The sequence below is a fragment of the Heterocephalus glaber genome, unplaced genomic scaffold, assembly GCF_053883595.1.
Source record: "Heterocephalus glaber isolate CG9 unplaced genomic scaffold, H.glaber_assembly_v1.0 deba00001689, whole genome shotgun sequence".
NCBI lineage: Eukaryota > Metazoa > Chordata > Mammalia > Rodentia > Bathyergidae > Heterocephalus > Heterocephalus glaber.
This window is the reverse complement of record NW_028258414.1, coordinates 7,526,103-7,549,263: the sequence shown is the minus strand read 5'-3', so window position 1 is coordinate 7,549,263 and position 23,161 is coordinate 7,526,103. Positions and strand designations below refer to the sequence as shown.

Below are 23,161 nucleotides of genomic sequence, written 5' to 3'. Positions count from 1 at the left end.
TCCAGATGTGACACTCTGAGGCCCAAACCTACCAGGTAGTTTCCCTGCTGAGTGTCCAAACCCCAATCTAATCATAGGGAACTTCAAACAAACCCCCAATGTGGAACGGTCTTTTAGAGAGCTGGGAATGGCTAGTCCTGGATTCTTTCTTCAAAATGTCAATGTCATGAAAGGTAAAGACAGAATGGAAACATCTCAGGTTAAAGGAGACCAAAGAGCAATGACAATTGCCGGGCATGGTTGTGCACATCTGTAATTCCAGTACTGTGGGAGGCGGAAGCAAGAGGATCACAAGTTTAAACCCAGCCTGGACAATTTAGTGAAACCATCTCAAAATATGAGAAGGAGCTGGGGTGTAGCTCAGTATAAAAGTCCTGGATTCAGTCTCCAGGGCCACAAAAAGCAAGGGGTGGGAGAGAGAACAGTTATATGTAATATTTGATAATACATGGAAGAAAACTATAATAAAGGATATTATTGGGTCAAATGACAAAATTGGAACATAAACTACTAATGTTAAATTTACCAACACTGATACACGTACTGTGGTTACACGAGAAAAGATACCTACTTTTAGGAAACACAGAAGTATTTAGGGGTAAAGGATTATAACTTTCCAATGATTCAGAAAAAGCAAAAAATAAAAAACAAAATGTGTCCTTGTAAAAGCAAGCGATAAGACAATAAAGATGCGCAGAGTATGTGGGTGTTCTTTGTACTAGTCTTATTCTTGCAACTTTTTCTGTTTAGATTAGTCCCAAATAAAAAATGTTTAACCCTGGTGGTACACACCTGTAATCCCAGCACTTGGGAGGTGGAGGTAGGAGGACTGCTGTGAGCTCAAGGCCGGCCTGGGTTCCACAGTGAGTTCGAGGCCAGCCTGGATACAGCAAGACCCTGTCTCAAAAAAATTTTTTTTAAAAAGGGAAACTGGGCTGGGATTTAGCTCAGTGGTTCCACCGCCTGCCTTGCAAGTGCAAGATCCCGAGTTCGATCCCCGGTACCAAAAAAAAAAAAAAGGGAAACTGTTGTTCCTTATGACACTCAATCCCAGCTCCTGGAAACAGGTAGAGTGTGAATTCTACCAGGACTGGCTGAGAATAGAAGGCACCACAACCCTTCTATGGGCTTCCGGCCCAACTATGGGGACGAGGGACACCACTGACCAACTCCCACCTACTCTACTCCCACATCAATAAAAAGGCTTGGGGCAGAAGAGTTCCATAAAAACGGATTTATTGCCAAACTTCAAGAAAGGCTTTTCATAAGCAAAAGACACTGCCTCCTCCCCAAGGAGGTGGAAGGCAGCCCCACCCGGCCACCATCTGACAGGGGACACCAAGGCTCCAATTCTTAGATCCAGGTGACTTGTTTGCTGGTGGAGCAAGGTTCTTCCTAAGAGAAGGTGGCAAGGTTCATGTGACAGTGAGCACCTGGTGACGCTCCTGCTCTCATACAGGACAGACAGGGGACAGGAAGACTTCGGCCTGGGGAGGCTGCTAGGGGGGTGTGAACCATGGCAGTGTGGCTCACGTCTGCCCCTCCTCCCCTGTCCACAACTTCCCAGAACAAGGTGACAGTACAGCAAGGATGGCGGTGGCCTGCACTGGCAGGGCTCAGTGGGCACGACTGGTGACAGAAAGGCCGGGACAGGCTGCAGTGATCTCCTTCTCCTCTAGTAAACAAAAGTGCACATGCAGAGACCTCCGGGTCTGCCCCCCAACACACACTTGCCCCCCAGCCAGGCTCCACCCCAGGCCCACAGGTGCTCCCAGAGCCAGGGACGGGACAGAGAGGGCACTGGGAAGGGAGCAACATGGGGAGAAAAGGCTCCTCCTAATGGGAAATAAGGACAGGCAGCCCACCAGGGGCCTGGGCCTGGGGGTGGCCTCGGGGCAGCATGTGAGGAAATGACTGGGACACTACAGCAGTCTGGGCCAAGGAGGAACCAAGAGATCCCACTGGATCTCACCAGGGAAGCACAGGACGGGGAGGGCATCCTGAAGCCTGAATTGATGAGTTACACACAGCTGTCTGCTTGGTGACACCAGTCCTCCAGAGTATGCAAGGCTGAACACAGGCTGGTCCAGGAGTGGACTAAACCAGGAGACCCGTGGGTTCCTCTTCTCCCCGAATCCCCCAGACCTGAGCCTCCAGTCACAGCCCCAAAGGGACAGGGCCCTAGGAAAGGAAGCAGGCACACGGAGGGCCTCAAGGTAGCCAATGCTTCCTCACTCAGAGGCTTCCCACCGGCTTAGACCCAGCCGGCCCTGAAGCTGGGCCCAGGAAACTGCAGCTGCGGGAGGAGGTGGTCAGCCCAGGGTGTCTGGAGACCGGGGCTCAGCTGTGGTCTATTCGGAAGTCAGGAATGTAAACTACTAGGGGTGGGGAGCAGAGGCCATGCCACCCCCAGAGCCCCCAGCACAGTGCCAGAGCCCTGGGATGGTGTGGAACAACTCTGAGGCACTCAGGCTGAGCATGTGCTCCCGGCCGCAGCCCAGAGCCCCGGGGCACGGCCAGACCAGAGAGCCACACAGTGACTCGGGTGTCCCTGGCACCAAGCTGGGCAGACTGGCAGGATACAAGGTCCAGTCCTGGCCAAATCCTACTCACACAATGCCCTCTTAGTGCCCGGGCTGCAGAGCACGTTGCTTGTTGCTCAGCAGGGCCGGGCCTGAACAGCCTAGGGAGCACTCTTCCGGTACAGCATCACCAGCTCCTTCCGCTTCTCCCTGAGGCAGGGGGCCTCCTGGCCAGGCTCTCCTGAATCCCTCATTTCCTGCAGGACCTGGGTGGCCTGCCTCAGCTGTTCCACAGCTTGGCTCAGCAGGGTCTCGGTGTTTGCCGGGGGTGACTGGCTGCCCAGCACCTCGCTCAGCAGTCTCTCTGTCTGCTCTGAGGCCACCTGCACCTCCAGCTGGGCTCGGAACAGCCGATTCTTGGGTCGCCGAGGATGCTGGGAGCCGTCTCCAAGCAGGTCCCCCAGGGAGGAGCAGCGGGGATGGAACTGAGGTAATAGGTCCTGGTGAGGCTGTGCTAGGGACACTGCTGCCTCTTCTGGAGCAGTTCCTGGGGTGCCCGAATCTGGGGAGGGCTTGGGGGACTCGGGCCCATCATCCACACCATTCACAGAAATGTGGGCAGCGGTGGGGGCTGAGGGCTCAGGGGTCCCTAGACTCTGGGTGGGCCCAGAAGCTTCCACCCGGCTCAAGCAGGCCTTCATTTTCTCCGATAAGATCTTGGGTGGAGGTGTGGGGGGCCTCCGACTCTCCCGGCGGGGGGCGTCTGAAGTCTTCGAACAGGGCCCAGGGGACAGTTCCACACTCGGGGGAGCAGGGGGCTCCTTAGGAGCAGCAGGCTCTTCGGGGCTGGGGTTCTCCCAGCTCACCTTCAGTTTGTCAGCCAAGGTGTTGATGGGCGGCTCTTCAGACCCACTGTCCTCCTCTGTGGGGTTCTTGGAGTCCGAGGGGCTCTCAGGCTGGGCCTCGGCACTTGCTGAGATGGGGGTTGGGGGCCTCTCCGCGGCAGGGGGCTCCACGCTGTCACAGAGGCTGGTGGTCTCAGACTCTGGGGAAGGCTTGGTAGGAGGCATGAGTGCCGCCCGGGGCTGGGGCTGGGCCGCACTGACATCACTGCTGGGCACAAACTCTGGTGGGCCACTGTCTGGCACATCAAGGTCCAGGCGTAAAAGCCCATCGGAAGCTGCACTGGCGACCTGTGGGGAGACAAGATCCAGGTGTCACTTTGGCTACTGCCACTGGATCTGATGCAGGTACCCCAAGTCATCTCCAGCTCTCTCACCCGAGAGCCCCTCAGCAGCTCATTCTGTGGTCCAGGGCACAGGTGAAAGGGAAACAGCGACACCGACTTCAGGGGCCCACAGGGACCTTCTCAGGGAGCCCAGGAGGCCATGGAGTGGGGCCGGGCAGGCAGGAGACCTCTCCCACAATCCCTCAGATGGAGGGGTCTGGCTGGAACCCTCATTCCTCTCACATGCACCAAGAGATCAGGCCAATACCCACCCTGAATCACCGGAGACCAGGAGAGCCACCCCCTCCTCCCTCTTGGGTTCTCTGAGGCTCCTCCCAGGCTGGGCCCCCTCCTTGTCCAGGTCTCCTGCTCTCAGGCTCCTCACCCCTCCCTCTGCAGGCTCCTCTTCCCTAGGTACAGACAAGAACAGGCCGGTGTGTCTCAAAACAAACCCTCCAATGGCCTGGGGTGCCTCCTGCCCAAGGCCCCTTCTCTCCAGGGCACCCCCGGTTCTGTATCTCATAAGAGCCCTAAGCTGAGTTCTCTCAGAATACGTGCTGCCTCTTCCTCAGGCCCGCCCTTGTCACTTGGCTGATGGCCCTGGGTCTTGTGCCCGTCCCTCGGGAGGCCCTTGCCTCTCTGGCGGTCTCTTCCTTGGCTGCTGCTAGCTGCTCCCCTCTCCAGCCCAAACGTTGCACTGGCTGAGCTCTTATTCAGCCATCCCCCCGCCCCATCTGTCAGCTCTACTGGTCTGAAAGAGGCTCCTCCCCTCCTTCACCCTCCCCTACCCACTGTCTCCCAAATTCTCTGCACCCAGGCCTCCCTCCACCCAGGCTCCAGGGCACCTTCCTGCTCTGTCCACCAGTACCAAGGCACAAACTGGGTGGCTCTTGCTCCTCATGTCTCCCATCAGCCAACCTCTTCCCACTCCTGGGCCTGGAGGGCCAGTCTCCCACTCCTTCCTGGCCGCCTGCCTTTCCCTCTCTCACTCTGACCCACCCTGCCCAGGCCTCAGACTGACCTCTGGAAGGAATCTTCCATCACATCCCCAACTCTGCATCGAAGCTTCCTCCCCCAATCCCACCTTCCCAGCCAGCCTCCCACACAGACAGAGCCACTCATCCACCCTGAGCTGTCCAGCCTGGTTGCCAGCTCACCCCGTCCTGTCCGTGGACAGGTTTGTTCCGGCTGGAAGCAGACCTCTGAGGGGCAGACTCACCTCATGGGCCTTAGTTTTCCTGTGGCCAACTCTGCCCAGTGTGTGGACCCCAAATGAACAAGACCATGGCCTTGGGGACAACAACACCCTGAGCACATACAACACAGGTGCTGCCACTGCCCTTTCTGCCACTGCAGGCTCACCACTCAGTGAGCACCAGCTCCTGGCGTCCTCAGGAAAGGGGTCATCCCGAGCCTGGCTGCCACTGAGGAGCTGAGGCCTCAGGCTCACTGTCATCCCTTGTCCATGCTGAGGGCAAGACCGTACCTCCTTCAGGTGGATCCTGGTGGGCGGCCGCCGCCGCTGGCCCCCGCGTACCCGGTCCCGCGTCACATGCTCCAGGGCGCAGGTCTTGTCCACTTTCACCTGAGGAGGAGAGGGAAGCAGGTCAGTGCACCCGCCAGGCCTTAGGTGGAGTGGGAGGTACCCGAGGCGCCCCGCATCCTCACAGCAGCTGCCCCCTTGCCTCAGCCTCTCTGCCCAAGGGGCCCCCAGCCCTGACTCCTTGTATGACTGCAGTTATCTAAGCAGTCTGGAGGCCACCTTGGGGCTTTGCTGGGGACTGGACAGGAGCCAGACCCCGCTCCCCTGGTGCCGTAACCCACACAGTACTGCCTGCCCTGGCCTCGCCCATTCTCCTGGGCCCTGGGGACACCCAGGAAAGAGCTGGGCCTCTGCCCTTGGGCCCAGGAGTCTGGAGAACAGCAGCTCCTCTCTGAGGGCCAGGAAAGGGATGAAAACAGGTGGGAGCCTGAGGTGGCATATCCCTCCCAGGAAGTGGGAGTGCTGTGGCCTGACGGGCTCCAGCTGTCTCTGTTCCTCTGCACTGCTGAGACTCCGCTGAGGCCCAGGCCATGGCTCCTGTGGTCACCCCAGTTCCCACAATGTGGCCACCCATCATCCTCTCTGCCAAAATAGGAGCCATGCCCTGGGCAGTGAAGGGAGAGCAGGACAGTGACAGGAGAGAACACAAGAGCCACAGGCCTTGCTTACGAAGGTTGTCACCCTCAAATCTTATCTTTTGCAAATCAAGGTCTCATTCAAGGTGGCCCCATGTCCATTTTAACCCAAGTAGCTAAGGATCTATGATGCCCAAGATAAATGGGCTGTGATATAGCTCGGTGGCAGGGCACCTGCTTCTGGCTAAGGCCAGTGAGTATGAAGGCCACAAAAGAAAAAGGCCCTGGAAAAAGAACGAGGCCCTAGGTTCAATCCCCAGCACCACAACAAGGAAAGAAACTCATCAGGGGACACCCCCCCAACCCCGCTTGATCATAGCCGTTGCTCCCCAAGGCACCTCTACAGGGTGGGGCTGATGTCTGTGGGCTAGAGGCTCACAGCCAGGTGGCTTGGATTTCATGGCCAAACTGGGAAGGGAGCTCCTGCTCGCCCCGGGCTCTGGGGCCTGGGCCACCTGCTGTTGCCCCCTGAGGCTACAACCAGTTCAATTCTACCCCACCACTGACAAATTTTTTGTGGGTTTTGTGGTACTGGGGATTGAGCCCAGGGCCTTTACACTGAGCTACATCCCCAGCCCTTTTTCATTTTTTTATTTTAGGACAGGGTCTTGCTAAGACTGGACACTAGCCTTTGATCCTCCTGCCTCAGCATCCCAGAGTGCTAGGGTTTGCAGGCATGTGTATCACCATGCTGAGCATGGTGTCACTGCTTTTAAACCTTTTAATTCCCTCGTGGCTCAGTTTTATCTCTAAAGGGCACCAACCCCCACTCTGAGAGACTGTTTCAGGAGGATTACAGGAGATACCCCCAGATACCTCAGAATTTCTAGCAGTGACAAAATCATGGGGGAGTCTGGGGCACGGTCACTGCCTGCCACCTGGGCCCAAGGAACATAGCCACAGGGCTGCGACACACCTCGTCAAAGGCCTTGTTCTTGCCTCGGTTGATCCCTTCATTGAGGGCTTTGATCCAGGACTCTTTCTCCTCCCCGCTGGGTGCCTGGAATTTGATGTCACTGACCTGCAAGGGAGATGGGTGGGGTGGATCACAGATATTTCACAGGGCTTGACTTTGGGGTAGCTTTGTTTTGTTTTGCTGGGCTTTTTGTTTGTTTGTTTGTGGATTTTTTTTGAGACAGTCTATGTGGCCCAGGCTGGCCTCGAATTCATGGCAATCCTGCCTTGGCCTCCCGGGTGCTGGGATTATAGGCAGGTGTCACTATGCCCAGCACTTTTGTGGTCTTCATGAAGCTTCCCACCCCAGATCCCATAGTCAAACCAAAATGACCCCACAGCAGGTCTGACACCAGGGGCTGGGCGCAGGGGTGAGAAAGTTCTGGCAGAGAAGGCCCCCCAGGCTGGCTGCCTGGTCTCTGCACTTCCTGCTCTGTAAAGAAGGAACAGTCTTGGTCTACACCCAGGCCAGGGTGAGCAGGAGAGAGGAGACAGGATCGAGGCCACTTAGGGTCCCCGGTGGGCCCCACACCCAGCCCTGGCCTTGGCTGAAAAACATGCCCGACTCCTGCGGACCCAGGGTCTCGCTTCTGCCCTTGAATCTTGGACTGTAAAGAGGACACCAACCCCCTCATCACAAAGATGAAGAAAGTGGGGTTCACCAGATGAGATGATGCTTGTCCAAGGTGGACTAAAGCAATCTCTTCTGATCCTCGGCCACCACGCAGGGGTCCCTTCCCACAGACAAGAGCTCGGAGTGCCCATATCAGAATCACAGGGCAGCCCAGAGCCGCCTCCCTGCCCAGGCCCAGAGAAGGGAGCACGGACACAAAGGGCCCCTCATGCACTAGACAGGGCAGTCGGGCTGCTGAGCCGGGCCATCTACCACTCGTTGCCATCTGACCTTGGGTCTCAGTTTCCTCATTTGTAAAAGAGAATACCACTGCAATCTGCCTCCGGCACGAGAAGATCATTAATAAAAACTGATGTAGCTGAGACAGAGGGTACAGCTCTGGGGCAGAGTACATTTACCATGCACAGGTCCTGCACTGGATCTCTGGCATTGCAAAACAATAAATAAATAACAGATGTGGGGCCAGGGATTTAGCTCAGCAGTTCTGCCACCTGCCTCACAAGCACAAGGACCCGAGTTCAATCTCGGGTACCAAAAAAAAAATAAGTAAATAAAAATAAAAGATGTGTCTAATTTATATACCCAGGTTCACAGCAGCATTATTCACAATAGCTAAAAGGTGGAAGCCATCTAAGCGTCCACAGATGAGTAGATAAACAAAATGTAGTATAGACCTGCAATGGAATATTATTCAGACTCAAACAGGAAGGAAATTCTGACGCATGCTACAACATGGACAGGACAAAGCTTGAAAAAGTCATACTAAGTGAAATAAGCAGGCACAAAGGACACTGCTGGGTGTGGTGGGCACGCCTGTAATCCCAGCACTCAGGAGGCTGAGGCAAAAGGATCCTTGCAAGTTTGAGGCCAGCCTGAACTCAAAATAAAAAAGGAAAAAAGACTGTATGATTCCACCCATGAGGTACTTAGTGCAGTCAAAATCACAGAGACACAAAGCAGAATAGTGGTTGCCCAGGGCTGGAGGAAGAGGGAATGGGGAGTTAGCATTTAATAGGCAACAGTTTCCGGTTTATAAGATGAAAAGAGTTCTGGAGATGGATGTGGTGGTGGCTGCATCACATTATTAATGTATTTAACACCCACAGAACTACATGCCACCCATGTTCAGGTAGGACAATTAAAAAAAATTTTTTTTCTTTTTGGTACCAGGGATCGAACTCAGGACTTTTCGCTTGTGAGGCAGGCGGCAGCACCACTGAGCTAAATCCCTGGCCCAATGTTTAAAATTTTGATACAGGGTCTTACTATGTTCCCCAGGCTGGCCTTAATCTCATGATCTTCCCACCTCAGCCTCTGAAGGGCACCACCATGCCTAGCAAGATGGTAAATTTTGTTACATGTGTCCAACCACAATTTTTAAATTTTTTAAAAAAATGTATCTAAAGTGATGAATCTAGAAGCTGGGTGTGGTGGTGCATGTCTGTAATCCCAGCACTCTGGGAGGCTGAGGCAGGAGGATCCCAAGTTTGACCTTAAACTGGTCAATTTAGCGACTTTGCAAGACCCCGACCCCGTCTCAAAATAAAAAATAAAAAAAGTGCTGAGTATGTAGCTCAGTGCGAAGGCCCTGGGCTCAATTCCCAGTACTGCAAGGTAAATAAATAAATACAGTGCTGACTTGGGTCGGAGTGAATGGTTAGTGATAGCAACTAAAGCAGCTTTCTTCCTTCTGGACAAACTGTCCCAGCTTCTTCATCTGTGAGATGGGATAACACTGCCAGCTACAAAACAATGCTGAGGGAATTAAACAGGATGAAAGCCAGGGCTTGCGCACAGTAGGTATTTGGTAAACCATTACTGAATGACCATTACTGAATGGCCATAAATGAATGACAGCCCGAGGCTCTTTCCCTCGCCCCATCTGGGGCCCATGCCCACCCTCTGACCACGAGACCTCCATCCCTCTGCTGGTATTCCAGCTTGCCCAGCCCTGCCGCCTTCTCTCTCTCTCTCTGCTCTCCCAGTTACATAACTCCAGGGTGCACTTGGCCAGGCCCCTCAGCATCCTCATTATATAACTTCCTCTTGGCTACACAGCCTCCTCCTCACACGGAGCCCTGCCCACCCCCCCCCACCCCCGGGCCAGGCACTGCCAAATGCTCATTTGCATGACCAGGGTAAATTCGATCCTGGCAGCCAATCTGCAGTTAAGTCAGAAACCCCAGGACACCTTGGCAACAGCCTCTCATCCTGGCCATTGGGGCTGCTATGGCTGGGGGAGGGACTGCAGTGCACCCGGGGACTGCAAAGGCCACCCAGCCCCATGGTGGGGAAGGGGTCTGGGGCCACCCCTCTGACCCCAGTGCTGCTCCTGTTCAGGGGCTCCGAGATGGCACGGCCCATGCTAGTACAGGCAGTGGCACCCAGGAGCAGGGAAGCACTTGTCTGAAGTCAGTGGCTGCGGGTACAGGGGTTGGGCCGGAGAGTCAGGAGGCCAAGTTTTACTCTCCACTCCTCTGGGCCTCAAAGGGATGACAGCAGAACTGTTGGAGCGGCTCACACTGTGCCTGTTCCCCTGCGGCCAGCGGCCATGTGGTGTCAGCTCCCTGAGAGGAAAATGGCCTCAGAAAGCCCCACTGTGCCAGCCCAGGGCTCCCAGAGGGGGACTATAAAGTTGCAGTCCCAACTCCTCCACCTGAGGCACCTGTAATCTTGGTGAGCCAGGATCAAAGAGGGACAATCAGAAGAAATCCCAAGAAGTCTCAGCTTGATCGGCTACCAATGGCTACACAGGTCCAGCACAAGCCCTTCCAAGAAGCCCGGGCACAGAGGTCAGCTAGGAGCTTGGATGCTAATGAGACCAGCCACAGAATGGGCCCTCCAGCCTGGGAAAGGGGGAAGGGCAGAATGGCTGAGAGGAAAAGGCGGGAGGGGAAGAGGCAGCAGGGCAGAGGAAAGGGCCCGGCTGGCCAAGATCAGTGGGGCAGCAGGGCCCAGCAGTGGCCACCCTGCTTCCTGGCAGCGGCTGCCTGTGACCTCACGGGCAGGGGCGTGGGGATGGGGAGGCGGGGGAGTAGGGCTGCAAGACACTGGAGTCTTTGTTTATTTGATTAGAAGGGAAAAAAGGCGGCCTCAGGACCAGACAGCCAGGGTCACATGACCTCCAGGCCGGCTGGAGGCCGCACTGGGGACGGAGAACACCCACGGCGCTGGGAAAGGCGGGTGAGAGGATCCCAGCCCTGCAGTACTCCGGGCCAGGTCCACACTGGGCCTCGGGCAGGCGCCACTCTGTAGGAGCCAGGGGGCCGAGGGTCAGGAGCGCCTTGAACTGGAGCCAGTGTGCCTTTCTCTCCCCCCATTGGCCACCACCACTGTCTCCACAGCCCCATCTCCTGATTGTCCTGTACCGAGTCACTCAGAGTGGACCTGAACTCTGGGCAGGGCTGAGGCTGGGAGGAGGGTGTTGGCCAAAGATGCTGAGAATGCAGCTGCACAAACAGACTCTGAAGGTGACGTTCCGCCGTGAGCTGGGCTGACCCACCTAGGCCACCACCAGTGGTGTTCAGAGCTGGGAGAGGAGGCGCCCCACAGACCAGCGCGGGCAGGGGACAGAAAGCCCCACTTCCACATGAACACACACACAAAGATGCTGAGAGAACCATGGCAAGGAGGATATGCACTGCACGCGAGGTGGGGCAGACACCCTGCACATAAAGGAGTACACACACAGCGGGGCAGACGGCCTGCATTATGTTGGGGTGCACACACATGGCCAGACACATATGGCCTCTGCTTCTCTCAAACAAAGACACACATGGCACCAGAGGCAGAGTCCCCAGGCCCAGCCCCGTGATCCCAAGGACACACTAATGTGGTCCCTACCCTGGGGTACATCCTCCAGTTCCTCAGTGCCATGGCTCCAAGGCCCCCATTGCTGTCCTGGTGGCTTCTTTGTCCTCCCTCGCCCCCTGCAGAGCAGGGCATTGGGCTAATCAGTAATTGATTTTTTTTTTTTTAGTACCAGGGATCAAACTGGGGACCTTGTGCTTTCGAGGCAGCTGCAGGAACCACTGAGCTAAATCCCTGGCCCTGTGCTAACTCATGGTCTTCTCCAGAGGCCCAGGGACCACAGAGTTCTGGGCCGCTGGCCCTGTATCTAAGAGAGAAGAGTGGCCCCAGCAGGCCAGACCAGACCTGCTCCTCAAACCCCAGCCTCTGTGTGACTCAGCCATGCTGAGGCTCCGCGTGACAGGCAGAGGTTGGAGCGAGGTGTGGCAGGAGCTGGCGGCAGACGTGGTACCACCAGCCTCCACCCTAAACTCCCTCTGATGTCTGTGAAGTGCGCCTTGTCCACCGCCAGACTCCCCGCCCACCTGGGAAGAATGGGAAGAACAGCGGGCAGCATGGGCACCGGAGCAGTCTCCCAGGCAAGCGACCTTCCCTGGCTACAGCCAAGAGAGGAAACCGGGGGTTGGGGGTCCCGGCTGTGCACCCAGGAAGGTGAGGAGAGAGCCCACCCAGCAAGGCTCCACAGGCCTTGTCCACAGCTCCCCGGCCTCAGCCTGGACCTCCTGTGTGCAGAGCTCAGGTCAGGGCCGGGCCACCTCCCACCAGGGCAGTATTGCCGACCAGAGACCATGTCCCAGAAGGAACCTCTCAAGCACATCTCTCATCAAACAGGCCCTGGGAGCCTTCAAGACAAAAGAGGCAGAAGGTCCAACTTTTGGCAGCTACCAGGCTGCAGCCTCAAACCAACACCAACGGGGAAGCCACTGGCTGTGCTGAGGGGTCCAGCCTGGCTCCACCCTAGGCATGCTCTTCCCAAGCAGAGCCTGGCTGGAGGGAGGGTGCGGCAGCAGGCCTCTCCTTACCTTGTTCCCTGGGGATCGCAGCAGGATAAAGCGGTGTTTCCGCTTGAGGAGGGCACGGAGGTCCTGGCACTTCTCATAGCTGCCCAACTCCACTGTCTCCACACACTTCTGCTCATCCTAGTGAGAGACAAAGGGACACCTGGTGATGAGACCCAGACCCACCAGGACCCTCAGACACCAGGCCACGGCTCAGGCACTGGTTCCACTCAGGGGATACCACATTGCCATATTGCCAAGACCCTGGCAAGTGGCCAGGGCCCAGTCTGCGCTGGCTAGAGGGATGCCTTCGAGTTCCCCATCCAGATAAGAAAGAGGGGGTGGCTGAGGGCTGAGTCTAAGGTGCCTAAGGCCAGAGGAGAGGCTTAGAAAGGGTCCCTGGGGTTGTGCAGGCCCAGAAGCCAGGCAGGGATCTGTGGAAGAGGTCACCTGGGAGAGGACAAGGGTCTGTCACAGAATGGGGCAGGGAGGGGTCCCAAGAACACAGAAGCAGAGGGCAGCGTAGACAAGGCACGGTTGGGGCCACACATCCTGCCTGCAGCAGCAATCCTGAGGTGGCTCCCTCACCCAACATCTTCCTCTGTTAGCCCCGGCTGGGGAGGATGGCTGGTGCCTGAACCACATGCCACCAAGGGTGGAGGCTCACTTCCAGGCATCCCACCAAGCCCCAGCTGCCACTCTGAGGCCTTGGCGCCAGGTGAGCCACTACCCACCAGTCCTGGGACTTCAGGGTTTTCCTTCTACCAACGGTGCCTGTCCGCCAAGCAGCTTCCTGATTCCTGGAGCTTCACAAGACCCTAAATGTCTACAGTCTCACCAGAGACTCACAGGCAAGAGGCTGGAAGGGAAGAGATTTGTCCCAACTCGGGGCAGGCCCCCCACCTACATCCCTGCCAGCACACCAGTCTCCTCCCAAGTTGAGTCGTGGCATGATGAACACCTTCTCAATCCCACCCAGGTCTTCCCTGTGAGGCACCTTGGCCAGCAGCATCACCACCTGAGAACTTGCTAGGAATGAAAATTCCTTGGCCCCATCCTTATCGAATCAGAAACGCAGGGACATAGGCCTTTTGCAGTCAGAACTGCAAAAGCTACAACCCCTGGGACTTTTGTTACTTTTTATTTTGAGATAGGATCTTGGTAAGTAGCTAAGTTGCCCAGGCTGGGCTTGAACTTCCAACCTTCCTGCCTCAGTGTCCCAAAGTGCTGTGATTACAGGCATGCACCACCACATCCTGCTAAATCTGAATATTACCTAATCTTCCGGGTGATTCCTACGAGACATGATGTACGAGAAAGTTTACAGTTCACCATAAATTCTCAATCTTGGTAGCATAAAGCTTTTTTTTTTTTTTTTTTTTGGTACCAGGGATTGAACTCAGGACCTTGCACTAGCGAGGAGGTATGGTGCCACTGAGCTAAATCCCCAGCCCACATAAAGCTTTTTTTGGAGATAGGATCTCACTAAACAGCCCAGACTGGCCTCAAATTTGTGGCAATCCTCCTGCTTCAGCCTCCTGGGTGTTAGGATTACAAGTGTGCTGCAGCACACCCAGTAGTGGCCTAAAGCTTTTAAAGAGCCTAATGCCTAGGCAACATCCCAGACCAAAGATAATGAGGATCTCTGATGCCTAGGCAACAACCCAGACCTCAGTATTTTTTATTTGCTTGTTTGTTTTTTGGTACCGGGGATGAACTCAGGTCCTTGCTCGCTTGCTTTGAGGCAGGCAGTGGAACCATTGAGCTAAATCCCCAGCCCCAGACCTCAGTATTTTTTAAAGCAGATGATTATACAGCTAAGGCAGATAACCACTGATCTACTCTCTCTTTGGCCCTCACAGGAAGGGGAACAGATGGGCGGGGCGGGGGGGCCTGATCTCTCCATGCAGGTTCACTCAGCTATCACTTCTCACTTTTGCTTCCCTGTGTCCGTTTCTAACCTCGAGTCTCCAATCCCTCCTAGGTTCCTCCACAAAACACAATGGCCAGAAATGCCTCCTGTTTGGAGAAGCCTCCTGAAACCCCCCACAATTGCAGTTCTTAGACTTCTCATTCCCTAGGGTCTCCCATTCCCTAGGGTCTCCCATCACTTCCTGCTGGGGCACAAACACCCACAAAGCACCTGCCATGGACAGAGACCTACTAGGTGCTAGGGCCTCAGAGCCAGCTATGGACAAGCACAGGCTGACCCACCCCTGCTTGGCCAGCTCTCTCCACCCCATTCTGTGTGTATCTGTCCCCTTTCTGTGCCCCATACGGGGCCCAACAGAAGGCAGCCCTTGAGAGGAACACACAAAAGACCAGAGTGAGACCCTAGGAAGTCCCCTGCTCCCTGGGCACTGGGGAGGGAGGCTCCCACGAGAGCAGCTTGCCCCTCATGCACAAGACCTCCCCAAACCCAGAGTCAGTCCTCCACCATCCAAGTCCCTGCCCAGGTCTCCTCTCCCCCCAAAATGCTGAATCACCCGGGCCCTCCTGCAGCTCAGAAAATTGGATAAAGCAGCAGGCACTGGGCGGGGGCAGCATCTTTGGAACATCAGCCTCTCTGACAGCAGAGAAACAGCCAAGAGCTGTCCGCACTGCAATCGCCTGAATCCTTACATCAGAAAGAGGAATTGAGCTAATAAGCATTTCTCAATTCCCACTCCTGGGCCGGGCTTCCCTATCCCTGAGTGCTAAGTTCTTGAGGTGACGCTGAAGTTTTTTTAAATAGTGATCATTTTTTTCAAAAAGTGTGATTTGGATTTTTCTTTTTGGAGACATGAAGTCCTTCCTGCTTCCCAGCTGCGGCCAGATGTGGAAAGCAGTTTAGGATAAATCTGGTGGCACCTAACAGGCTGACAGCTGGGCGCCTGTCACTCCACTTTCGCGGCAGCTGACACTGGAGGAATCTTTGACAACCCCCTTTATTTATAAAAATATCCCTCACAGCCACATTCCCAGCTGCGGCACATGTACAGAACATCTGGGGGGCTGCCTGGGCACCCTCATCCCCTTTCCCTCTGCCTGCTGCTTTCCCGACACCCCAACTCCAGGAACCCAGGGACTCAGGCGGGACAGTCAGGAGCTTCTCAAGGCAACTCCGTGAACACTCAAGCAAGGCTGCCCAGTCAGTCTCTGCCTGGGACACTGAGGAATTTCCCAGGATACACTCAGGGAAGCTGGGACAGACTGATAAGGAAGAGGCAGGCTCTGCCTGCCCGCTGCCCTTCTGTGTCCCAGCTGTCAGAGGCACACAGTGACAGCCCTGACAGCCTTCTCTGATAGCCTCAAGCCCAGGACCCACCCCACATCTACAGGGAAAAGTTCCTCCTCAGTCTTGCGCCAGCTCTAACTGATGCTGCGCACAATTTTAGCGTCCTTAGTTATGCTCATCCCAAATCTGCTGGAACCAGGAGAGTCAGAGTCTGAAGCAGGAAGACATGAGGACCGTTGCAGAAGTGGCACCTGAGGGGTGGGGATTTAGCTCAGTGGTTTCACCGCCTGGTGCACAAGGCCAAGGACCCGAGTTCGATCTCCGGTACCCCCGCCCCCCAAAAAAAGAAGTGGGACTTGGGAGCTTCACAATGAAGGAGAAAGAAAAGCTAGAAGCACGGTCTGGTGGTACAGGTTAGACTGACAAGTGACTCCGGGCCACCAGGGAAAGAGTAAGTTTAGGCCAGCATCTTCTGTTAAAGAAGGCAGAGAATATTTAACATATTTCAAAGAAACTCCACCAAAAATAGGTTTCGGAGTTTACTTGTTGGTGGTTTTAGACCTGAGTCCTCTAATCATTTGAGATGATGAACTCACTGTCATTTTGCCACCCTGAGCCTCAGATCGTCTTCTATAAAATGTAACAGGATGAGCTGGGGATTTCGCTCAGTGGTTTCGCCACCTGCTGCACAAGTGCAAGGACCTGAGTTTGATCCCCGGTACCAAAAAAAAAAAATGTAACAGGATGAGCACTCTCACATCTTCAGAGAAGTATGGCTGGGCGTGGTGGTGCATACCTGTAAACCCAGCACATGGGAGGCTGAGGCAGGAGGATTGCCATAAATTTGAGGCCAGCCTGGGTTACATAATGAGTTCAAAGCCAGTTCATGGTGAGACCCTATTTCAAAAAACCAAAAGAGAGAGAGAGAGAGATAGGTAAGAGCTCCAAATAAGTATGAAGTGTCAGTATTTCTGCTGCCACTGCTGAAAGGAGCAGGCTTCAGTTTTTTGGAGGACTTACTTATACAGAACCCTGCCCAGGGGCCAGAAGCTCTGCACACCGGTAGACAGTTGAGGAGACTCATGCTTATAAGTACTTATGGGTCAGTGAGCTCTATCCAGCAATACTAGATTTGTCCCATGTCACACACAGAGACCTGGCAGAGATCAGCACTCACCCAGGGTTGCCCTGCATCAGGGCCAAGCCTATCCTCACCTCGTTCTCATAGACCAGCAACTGGGCCTGACGGAGGAGCAGATAGCGATCTTTCCAGTGGCCCAGGAGGCCCCCACTGCTCTTCTTGATCCAACCAGACTTGTCTGCTGTCCGTGCTCCATGAGGCTTCTCGCAACCCTCCTTCATGCCCTGCAAGACAGACAGCACCAGGACATGGTGTGAAGGCCACTGCCACAGGGCCACATGCTCCACAGGCTGCACAAGGGATGTGTGGCTGTCCCGGGTACCTAACAATGCCTTCCTGTGTGAGGTTCCCTGCAATCCTAATGCACTATCCAAAATAACAGCAAGCTGGGTACCGTGGCCCAGGCCTGTAATCCTAGCTACTACATAGGCAGAGGCAGGAGGATTGTGAGTTCAAGGCCATCCTGAGCAACATAATCAGACCCCGTCAGAAAGAAAGGAAGAAAGGGGCCGGGGATTTAGCTCAGTGGCACCGTGCCTGCCTCAAAAGCACAAGGTCCTGAGTTCGATCCCCGGTACCACCAAAAAAAAAAAAAGAAGGAAGGAAGGAAGAGAAAGAAAGAAAGAAAGAAAAAAGAAAAGAGGAGGGCCGGGGATTTAGCTGGGCTGGGGATTTATCTTAGTGGTTCTGTCTCCTGCCTCGAAAGTGGAAGGACTCAAGATGGATCCCTGGTACCAAAAAAAGAAAAGAGGAGACATGATGACTGACTAATAGCAGCTAAAGTGGCTAATAGCCACTTTCCATTAGGCCACCATACTGCATCTCACATCCACAGTCTTGTTTAACCCTGACAATTCCTCTCCCAAGTGCCAGCACCGTTATCCACATGTCACAGCAAAATGAAGCTCAGAGGAGACAGGACTTGCCACAGTCACCCAACTGGAGAGACAGAGCCAGAATTCAAAGCAGGTCTTTCTGACCCCTTGTTTCTCCCACTCCACCCTTCCGCCTCCTTGTGTTCATTCAGCCAGTCAATAAACATCCAGGGTGCTCAAGCTGCCCGAGAATCAAATGAATGCTGCCTCTGCCCTTGTATAGCTCACAGTTGGGGAAAAGAGGGAGCTGAATAAAAAAACACCTGACAGGGCTGGGGATTTAGCTCAGTAGTGCTGCCACCTGCCTCCCAAGCACAAGGTCCTGAGTTCGATCCGGTACAAAAAAAAAAACAAAACAAAAAAACACCTGACACAAACACATTAACCAGTGCAAGATGCCCCCAAGGATGGAAACAGGGGCCAGTGAGAAGACAGTGGGGACTAGCTGGGGGGGGCGGGGGGCCCCTGAAAGGCCTGCTGGAAGAAAGGACATTTCAGCAGGGATAGGAAGGATGGGAGGGATCGGGAAGGCTGAAGAGCACTCTGCCTCTGCACCCCACCCTGCAAGGACCCAGATGCAGCCCTCACGCTTCCTGACCCAAAGCAGAGGCTGCACAGTCCTCGTCCCACTCCAGTCAGGACTCTCATGCCGACGCCCATCTGGTGAGGGCTCCAAGATCCCTTTCTTCTTCAACCACAGGCTGGCACCGGAGGCACTCAACTGAAGCCACATCCTGGATGGGGTGGCCACCCTGCAGCCTTGGGGTGGCTACAGTATCTTGTGCTCCATGCGTTACCTGCCCAGGCAGCTGGTCCAAGTCCATGCCCACCAGATGGGCTTAGATGCATGAAAATAAAAATACACCCCATTTGCTAAGCACTTTGCCTCCCTCACTGGTACCCAGGGTAGGGAGTGGAGTGCAAAAGGGGGTATGGGGGAGAGGGTGTCAAGAACATGTCCGAATCTAGAGGATGTTAGAAGGAAATTGGCCCTGACTCATCTTGATTACATTATAATTTACATAAAATGCAGAAAAGGGGCTGGGTTAAAAGAGCCACGCCCCTCCCCAGGGATGGCCTGCGGCCACAGCTGTCTACAGAAGACGAGCCCAGGCAGAGATAAGTGGTGAGTTGTCAGGGGCAGGGCAGACTTGGCTTCCCAGCTCTACCTGGGCAGGGGAGCCCCAGCCTGGCTGTCCCCAAGGTACCGCCACCTCCCGGAGTTATACACTCTGGCGATTGGGAGTCTGGGCTTTAGACCCCAAGTCATGAACATGGGAGACAAACTACCTCATCTAGGTTTCGGTGTACCCACGACATGGAGATATTAGCAGTGGTTGTTGTAAGAAATGAGTCTAGGGGCAGAGATTTTGGTTTTGTCCCCAATGCCTTGATAGCGCCTAAGTGCTTGATGAACATTTTTGGCTGAATGAAGCTAAGCCGGGAAAAGCAGTTTGTTGGAAACCTAAATACCTAAACCTAGGAGATAGCAGTTGTCCTTGCCGTCATTCTTGTCACTGCCACACCCTCTAGCTCTCAGGGACCCTCTTGCTGAGTCCAGCTGCTCATCTGGACAAGGCATTTCTGGACCTCAGATGCTGGCCTGACTTCCAGGCGCTCCAGGGATGTGGGGAGCCCCCTCAGAGTCTCTCCCTGACTTGTCAATGGCAGAGAAATGGGGAAGCAAGATGGTCCAAGCAGTCTTCCTGGGCGCAGGAAGGAGGAAGTGAGGGCCTGGCCAATTATGAGCTGCCCTGTCCAGGGGAATGGGGGACCCCAGGGCCCTTCAACAAGGGGAGGCTCACCCATCCAACCAAGCACCAACTTCCGCACAATGGGAACCCCCATCCCTACACCCGCCACATGCACACCCCTCCTCTCAGCAGCTCCGGCATCCTGGTTCTGCTGAGGCCCTCAATGCCTCTCTTAAACTAAGTGGTGGAAGCTACTGCTGCATCTCCCGCCTCTCAGCTCCAAGCTTGTATCCTGCTTTTCTGGGGTCCCACCCACTCAGGAGACCTCACACCCCTTTCCCAACTCACTCCACTTGTGAGCTTCCCAGCCCCACCAGCTGCTGAAACTTGAAAACATCCCCCAAACTGGAAGCTCTGGGGCCAATGCTGGAGCCCTGGGCCTTGATCATGTCACCTCCAGGCTGTTGTAGCACAGTGGCCGGGAACACCATGTCTGGATTAGCTAGAGAGGTCAGTCCAAGGCCTGGGAGGATGGGTGGGACCCATGGGAGTGAAGGGCAAGACAACCGAGGGGCTGCGGATGGTTGCAGCAAAGTCCAGCCATCCTAAGGGCGCCTGGCTGGAGGCCTCCACTCTTCGTCCAGCTCCATCCCTGGCCCTCAGACCGCCTCCCTCCAGGGGGTCCGGCTAAGCCCCAGGGAGTTTTAACAAGGAGCCCCGCCCCTTGGCAGGGTTCACAGGAGAGGTTTTGTCCTGCTCAGCCCAGTTTCTCGGCCTCCTCGCCTCTCACTGACCAGCTGACCACTGCTCTTCTTGTACCCCCTCGCCTCCCATCCATCCTTGGCAGGCTTTCTCCCACCCACCTTGAGCAGCTCCTGACACCCTAGGCACCACCCTGGCTCCCCTAAGTCTGACACAGGAAGGTCTCTGGGTCATCCATTAAAAAAAAAAATCAAAAATAAAAAAAAAACCCAGGTCACCCTGACCCTGGACATCGAAGACAACAGATGGAAAACCACAAGGTTATGACAGAGACCAGCAGAAGCAGCCTTGTTGTTCAAACTGGGAATGGTAGTGCACACCTGTAATCCCATTACTTGGAGGCTGAGGCGGGAGGATAGCCTTGAGTTCAAGGGCAACCTGGAATATATACCAAGACTCTGTCTCAAAGAAACCAACAACAGAATAGAAGCAGCAATCTTGTTGGCACCCCACATCACAGGCAGCTCATGATGACACTTGCCTTTAGACTAAGCCCAGGGATGCTCTGACCCTGCTCTCCTGAGAACCCTCCAGGAGGCACAGACTCTGCCTCGGGAACTTCCAGTCTGATGGGGGCCACACACACAGACAGCTCCAGTCTGGGGGCTGCATGGGTCTCCCCTGTTGGGAGAAGATCCCTTGTCCCACCACTCTGCTGGTTTTAGTGGGGGAAGCCCTTGCAGAAGGTGAGGCTGAGAAGGGAAGGGAAGCCTACCTGGCCCAGAGAAGGAAAGGGAAACCAGGAATCAAAGTCCCTCCTCCTTCACTACAGAAAGAGAAAGTATACCCCAGAAAAGGAAAGCACTTTCCAGCCTTTTGGCTAAGATCAAGTGCAGAAAGAGAAAGAGATTAGCCCAACACCAGTGCTGGGACAGGACACTGCCCACCCTATCTCAAGCTGGGTGACAGCAAGTGGGCAGCTTGGAACCAGGGCAAATGACCAGCTAGGGGAAGGGCAGGGGGGAGACACAGGAAGTGAAGACCTGAGGTTTCCAGCTGTTCTCCAGCGGCAGCTGCAACACTTCCCCTGAGTTTTCCTCACATTCCCAGATCCCCAGCCCCTCTCAGTGTACAGATGGGGAAACTGAGGGCACAGGTGGGCAGATGCTCAGGGCCCAGCCCAGCACTTCTTCACAAGCTTCAGGCTGACAGGGATGACAGCGCACTGCACGGGAGGTCACTGGGGCTGAAGGGGTCTGGGTGCAGGGTAGCCCTAAGCGAGCAGGAGGGCTGAAAGCAGCCCTGTGGAAGGGAGATGATGGGGTGGCTGGGGGTCACAGGAAAGAGCAGCTGAGAGAGGTGGTCTAAGAGAGGATGAGGCCTAGAAAAACAAGGGGAAGCTACTGGAAGAAGTGGAGGATGCCAAAGGGAGGGAGAGGATGAGGGAGCCCCTGGCTGTGTGGGTGAGGGCTGGTGGCTGGGAGGAAGAACTGGGGAAGACAGGGTATTCCTTGAGCTTCAGGTATCTGGGAGTCTGAAGTAGCAAGATGAAGGGTTAGAGCCCAGCTGAGCCCAGAAGGACCCAGGAGAACTTCCTCTAACTGGGGGCCCAGAGCAGATCAGGAGACGGGGTGATCCCGACCCATATCCCCCAGGAACAGGGGAGGGGCCTCCCGGGCAGCCCCAACCTGTGATAGCAAGAAAGAAACCACAACAAATCAAAGTGGTCTGCTTTTGCCCGCTACCCTGAGAGGACAGCCGGAGGTAGGCTGGGGAGGAGCCTGGGTCCCATTTTTTTGTTTTGGTTTTGGTTTTTTTTGGTACCAGGGATTGAACTCTGGTCCTTGTGCTTGCGAGGCAGGCGGTGGAACCACTGACCTAAATCCCCGGCCCTGGGTCCTGTTTTAATAGAAGAGGAAACGTGGGCTGAGAGGGGAAGTGACTTATCTACCATCCCACAGAAATGCAGGCCTGGCCTGGAGGGAAGAGGCAGCCTACTCTCCCAGGTTGTGGCCCCAGGAAGTAGGGAGGTGGACACGGACAGGGACACAGGCAGCCTAGTCCACTCAGAGCTCCCCAGCTGGCCAGGGCTGCCCTACTAGGGAAGGCTTCATCTCTCGTCCCCACCCATCCAGGCACATACATCCCCTTCCTTGGGGCTTGGAAAAGCAGAAGCTGGGAACCATCTAAGGGATAAGAAAAGTTACTCTCTTGTTTATTCCACAGATATAGGTGAAGTGCTTGCCCTATGCATGCAAAGGGTAGAGGTCACAGAGTACCTGACCCCACCTCAGGGTGTCCTCGGAGGGTAGAGGGAGGCTCGGGGGCAGCGAAGATCCAGCCCTTCCAGGGATGTGGGGAAGGCAGGGGCCCTGACTCAGATGTGGGGTAGGGAAGGGAGAGGGGACTCACAGGGACTTACATCGGGAGAAGAAAGCAGTCTCTTCAGTCCTCCTGCCACGGGCAGGGTCACGACCTCGGGTTCCTTGGGCTAGGGACCCCGGAGCCACCTCCCGCTAGCACACGCCCTGGGTTTGAAACGCCCGGCTCAACGGAAACGGGGCTGCGGCGCAGCCACCAGGCCGCTTTCGGCAGTCACCGAACTCGCCGGGGCCTCAGTCTCCTCATCACCCCAATGGGGACAACAACCACCGCGACTTCCCCACAGCAGGTGAGAAGAGGCGAAGGCGCACAGAGGGAGGGCGCGGTCCGACCTCCACCCGCCCCTGCCCCTGCCCCTGCCCCATCCGCCCACACTGGCCCGGGGGTCGGAGGCCGAGGGGAAGGGGGCGGGCAGCAGCCAGGGCCTGAGCCCGGGACCCCAACCCCAAGAGAGGTTCTGAGGCGCCCGGCCCGGCCCTCACCTCCTCCTCCATGGCACTCAGCGCGCTGAGGTCCGGCCGCCGCGCCACTCACTGCCCGGTCCGCGCGGGCTCAACGGGATCCATCAGCGCGGGCCGGGCGGCGGCTCGCTACGCTCTGTCCCGCCGGCCGCCGGGCGCCCAAGAAACTTCGAGGAGGCGGGGCCTCGGGCGGGGAGAGGTTTCCGGGGGTCGGGGGCGGGGCCCGGGCAGGACCCAAGAGGGAAGTGGGCGTGAAGGGAGGAGGGGAGGGGGCCAAGGGCGGAGCCCTGGCGGCTGGGGCTTAGGGCGGGGCCTGGAGGCAGGGCCTCGGGTGGAAGAAGCAAAGGCGGAGGCGGGGGATTGGG

The 23,161-nt window shown here is 55.8% G+C and overlaps 1 protein-coding gene across 2 annotated transcripts; it reads right to left on the bottom strand.

The window, feature by feature from the left end:
* Positions 1–1,219: 1,219 nt before the first annotated feature.
* Plekho2 (pleckstrin homology domain containing O2) lies at positions 1,220–22,954 on the bottom strand. 2 transcript variants are annotated; one of them, XM_004855647.3, is made up of 6 exons: positions 22,818–22,954; positions 16,757–16,906; positions 12,349–12,465; positions 6,845–6,949; positions 5,237–5,335; positions 1,220–3,715 (listed from the first exon to the last, which is right to left on the bottom strand). In XM_004855647.3, the coding sequence occupies exons 1-6, from the start codon at positions 22,827–22,829 to the stop codon at positions 2,684–2,686; spliced, it is 1,515 nt and encodes a 504-aa protein (XP_004855704.2). In that variant the 5' UTR covers positions 22,830–22,954; the 3' UTR covers positions 1,220–2,683. The 2 variants fall into 2 exon arrangements, with proteins under 2 accessions (XP_004855704.2, XP_021092740.2); XM_021237081.2 differs by lacking the exon at positions 22,818–22,954 and adding an exon at positions 22,376–22,531.
* Between the last annotated feature and the right edge of the window lie 207 nt (positions 22,955–23,161).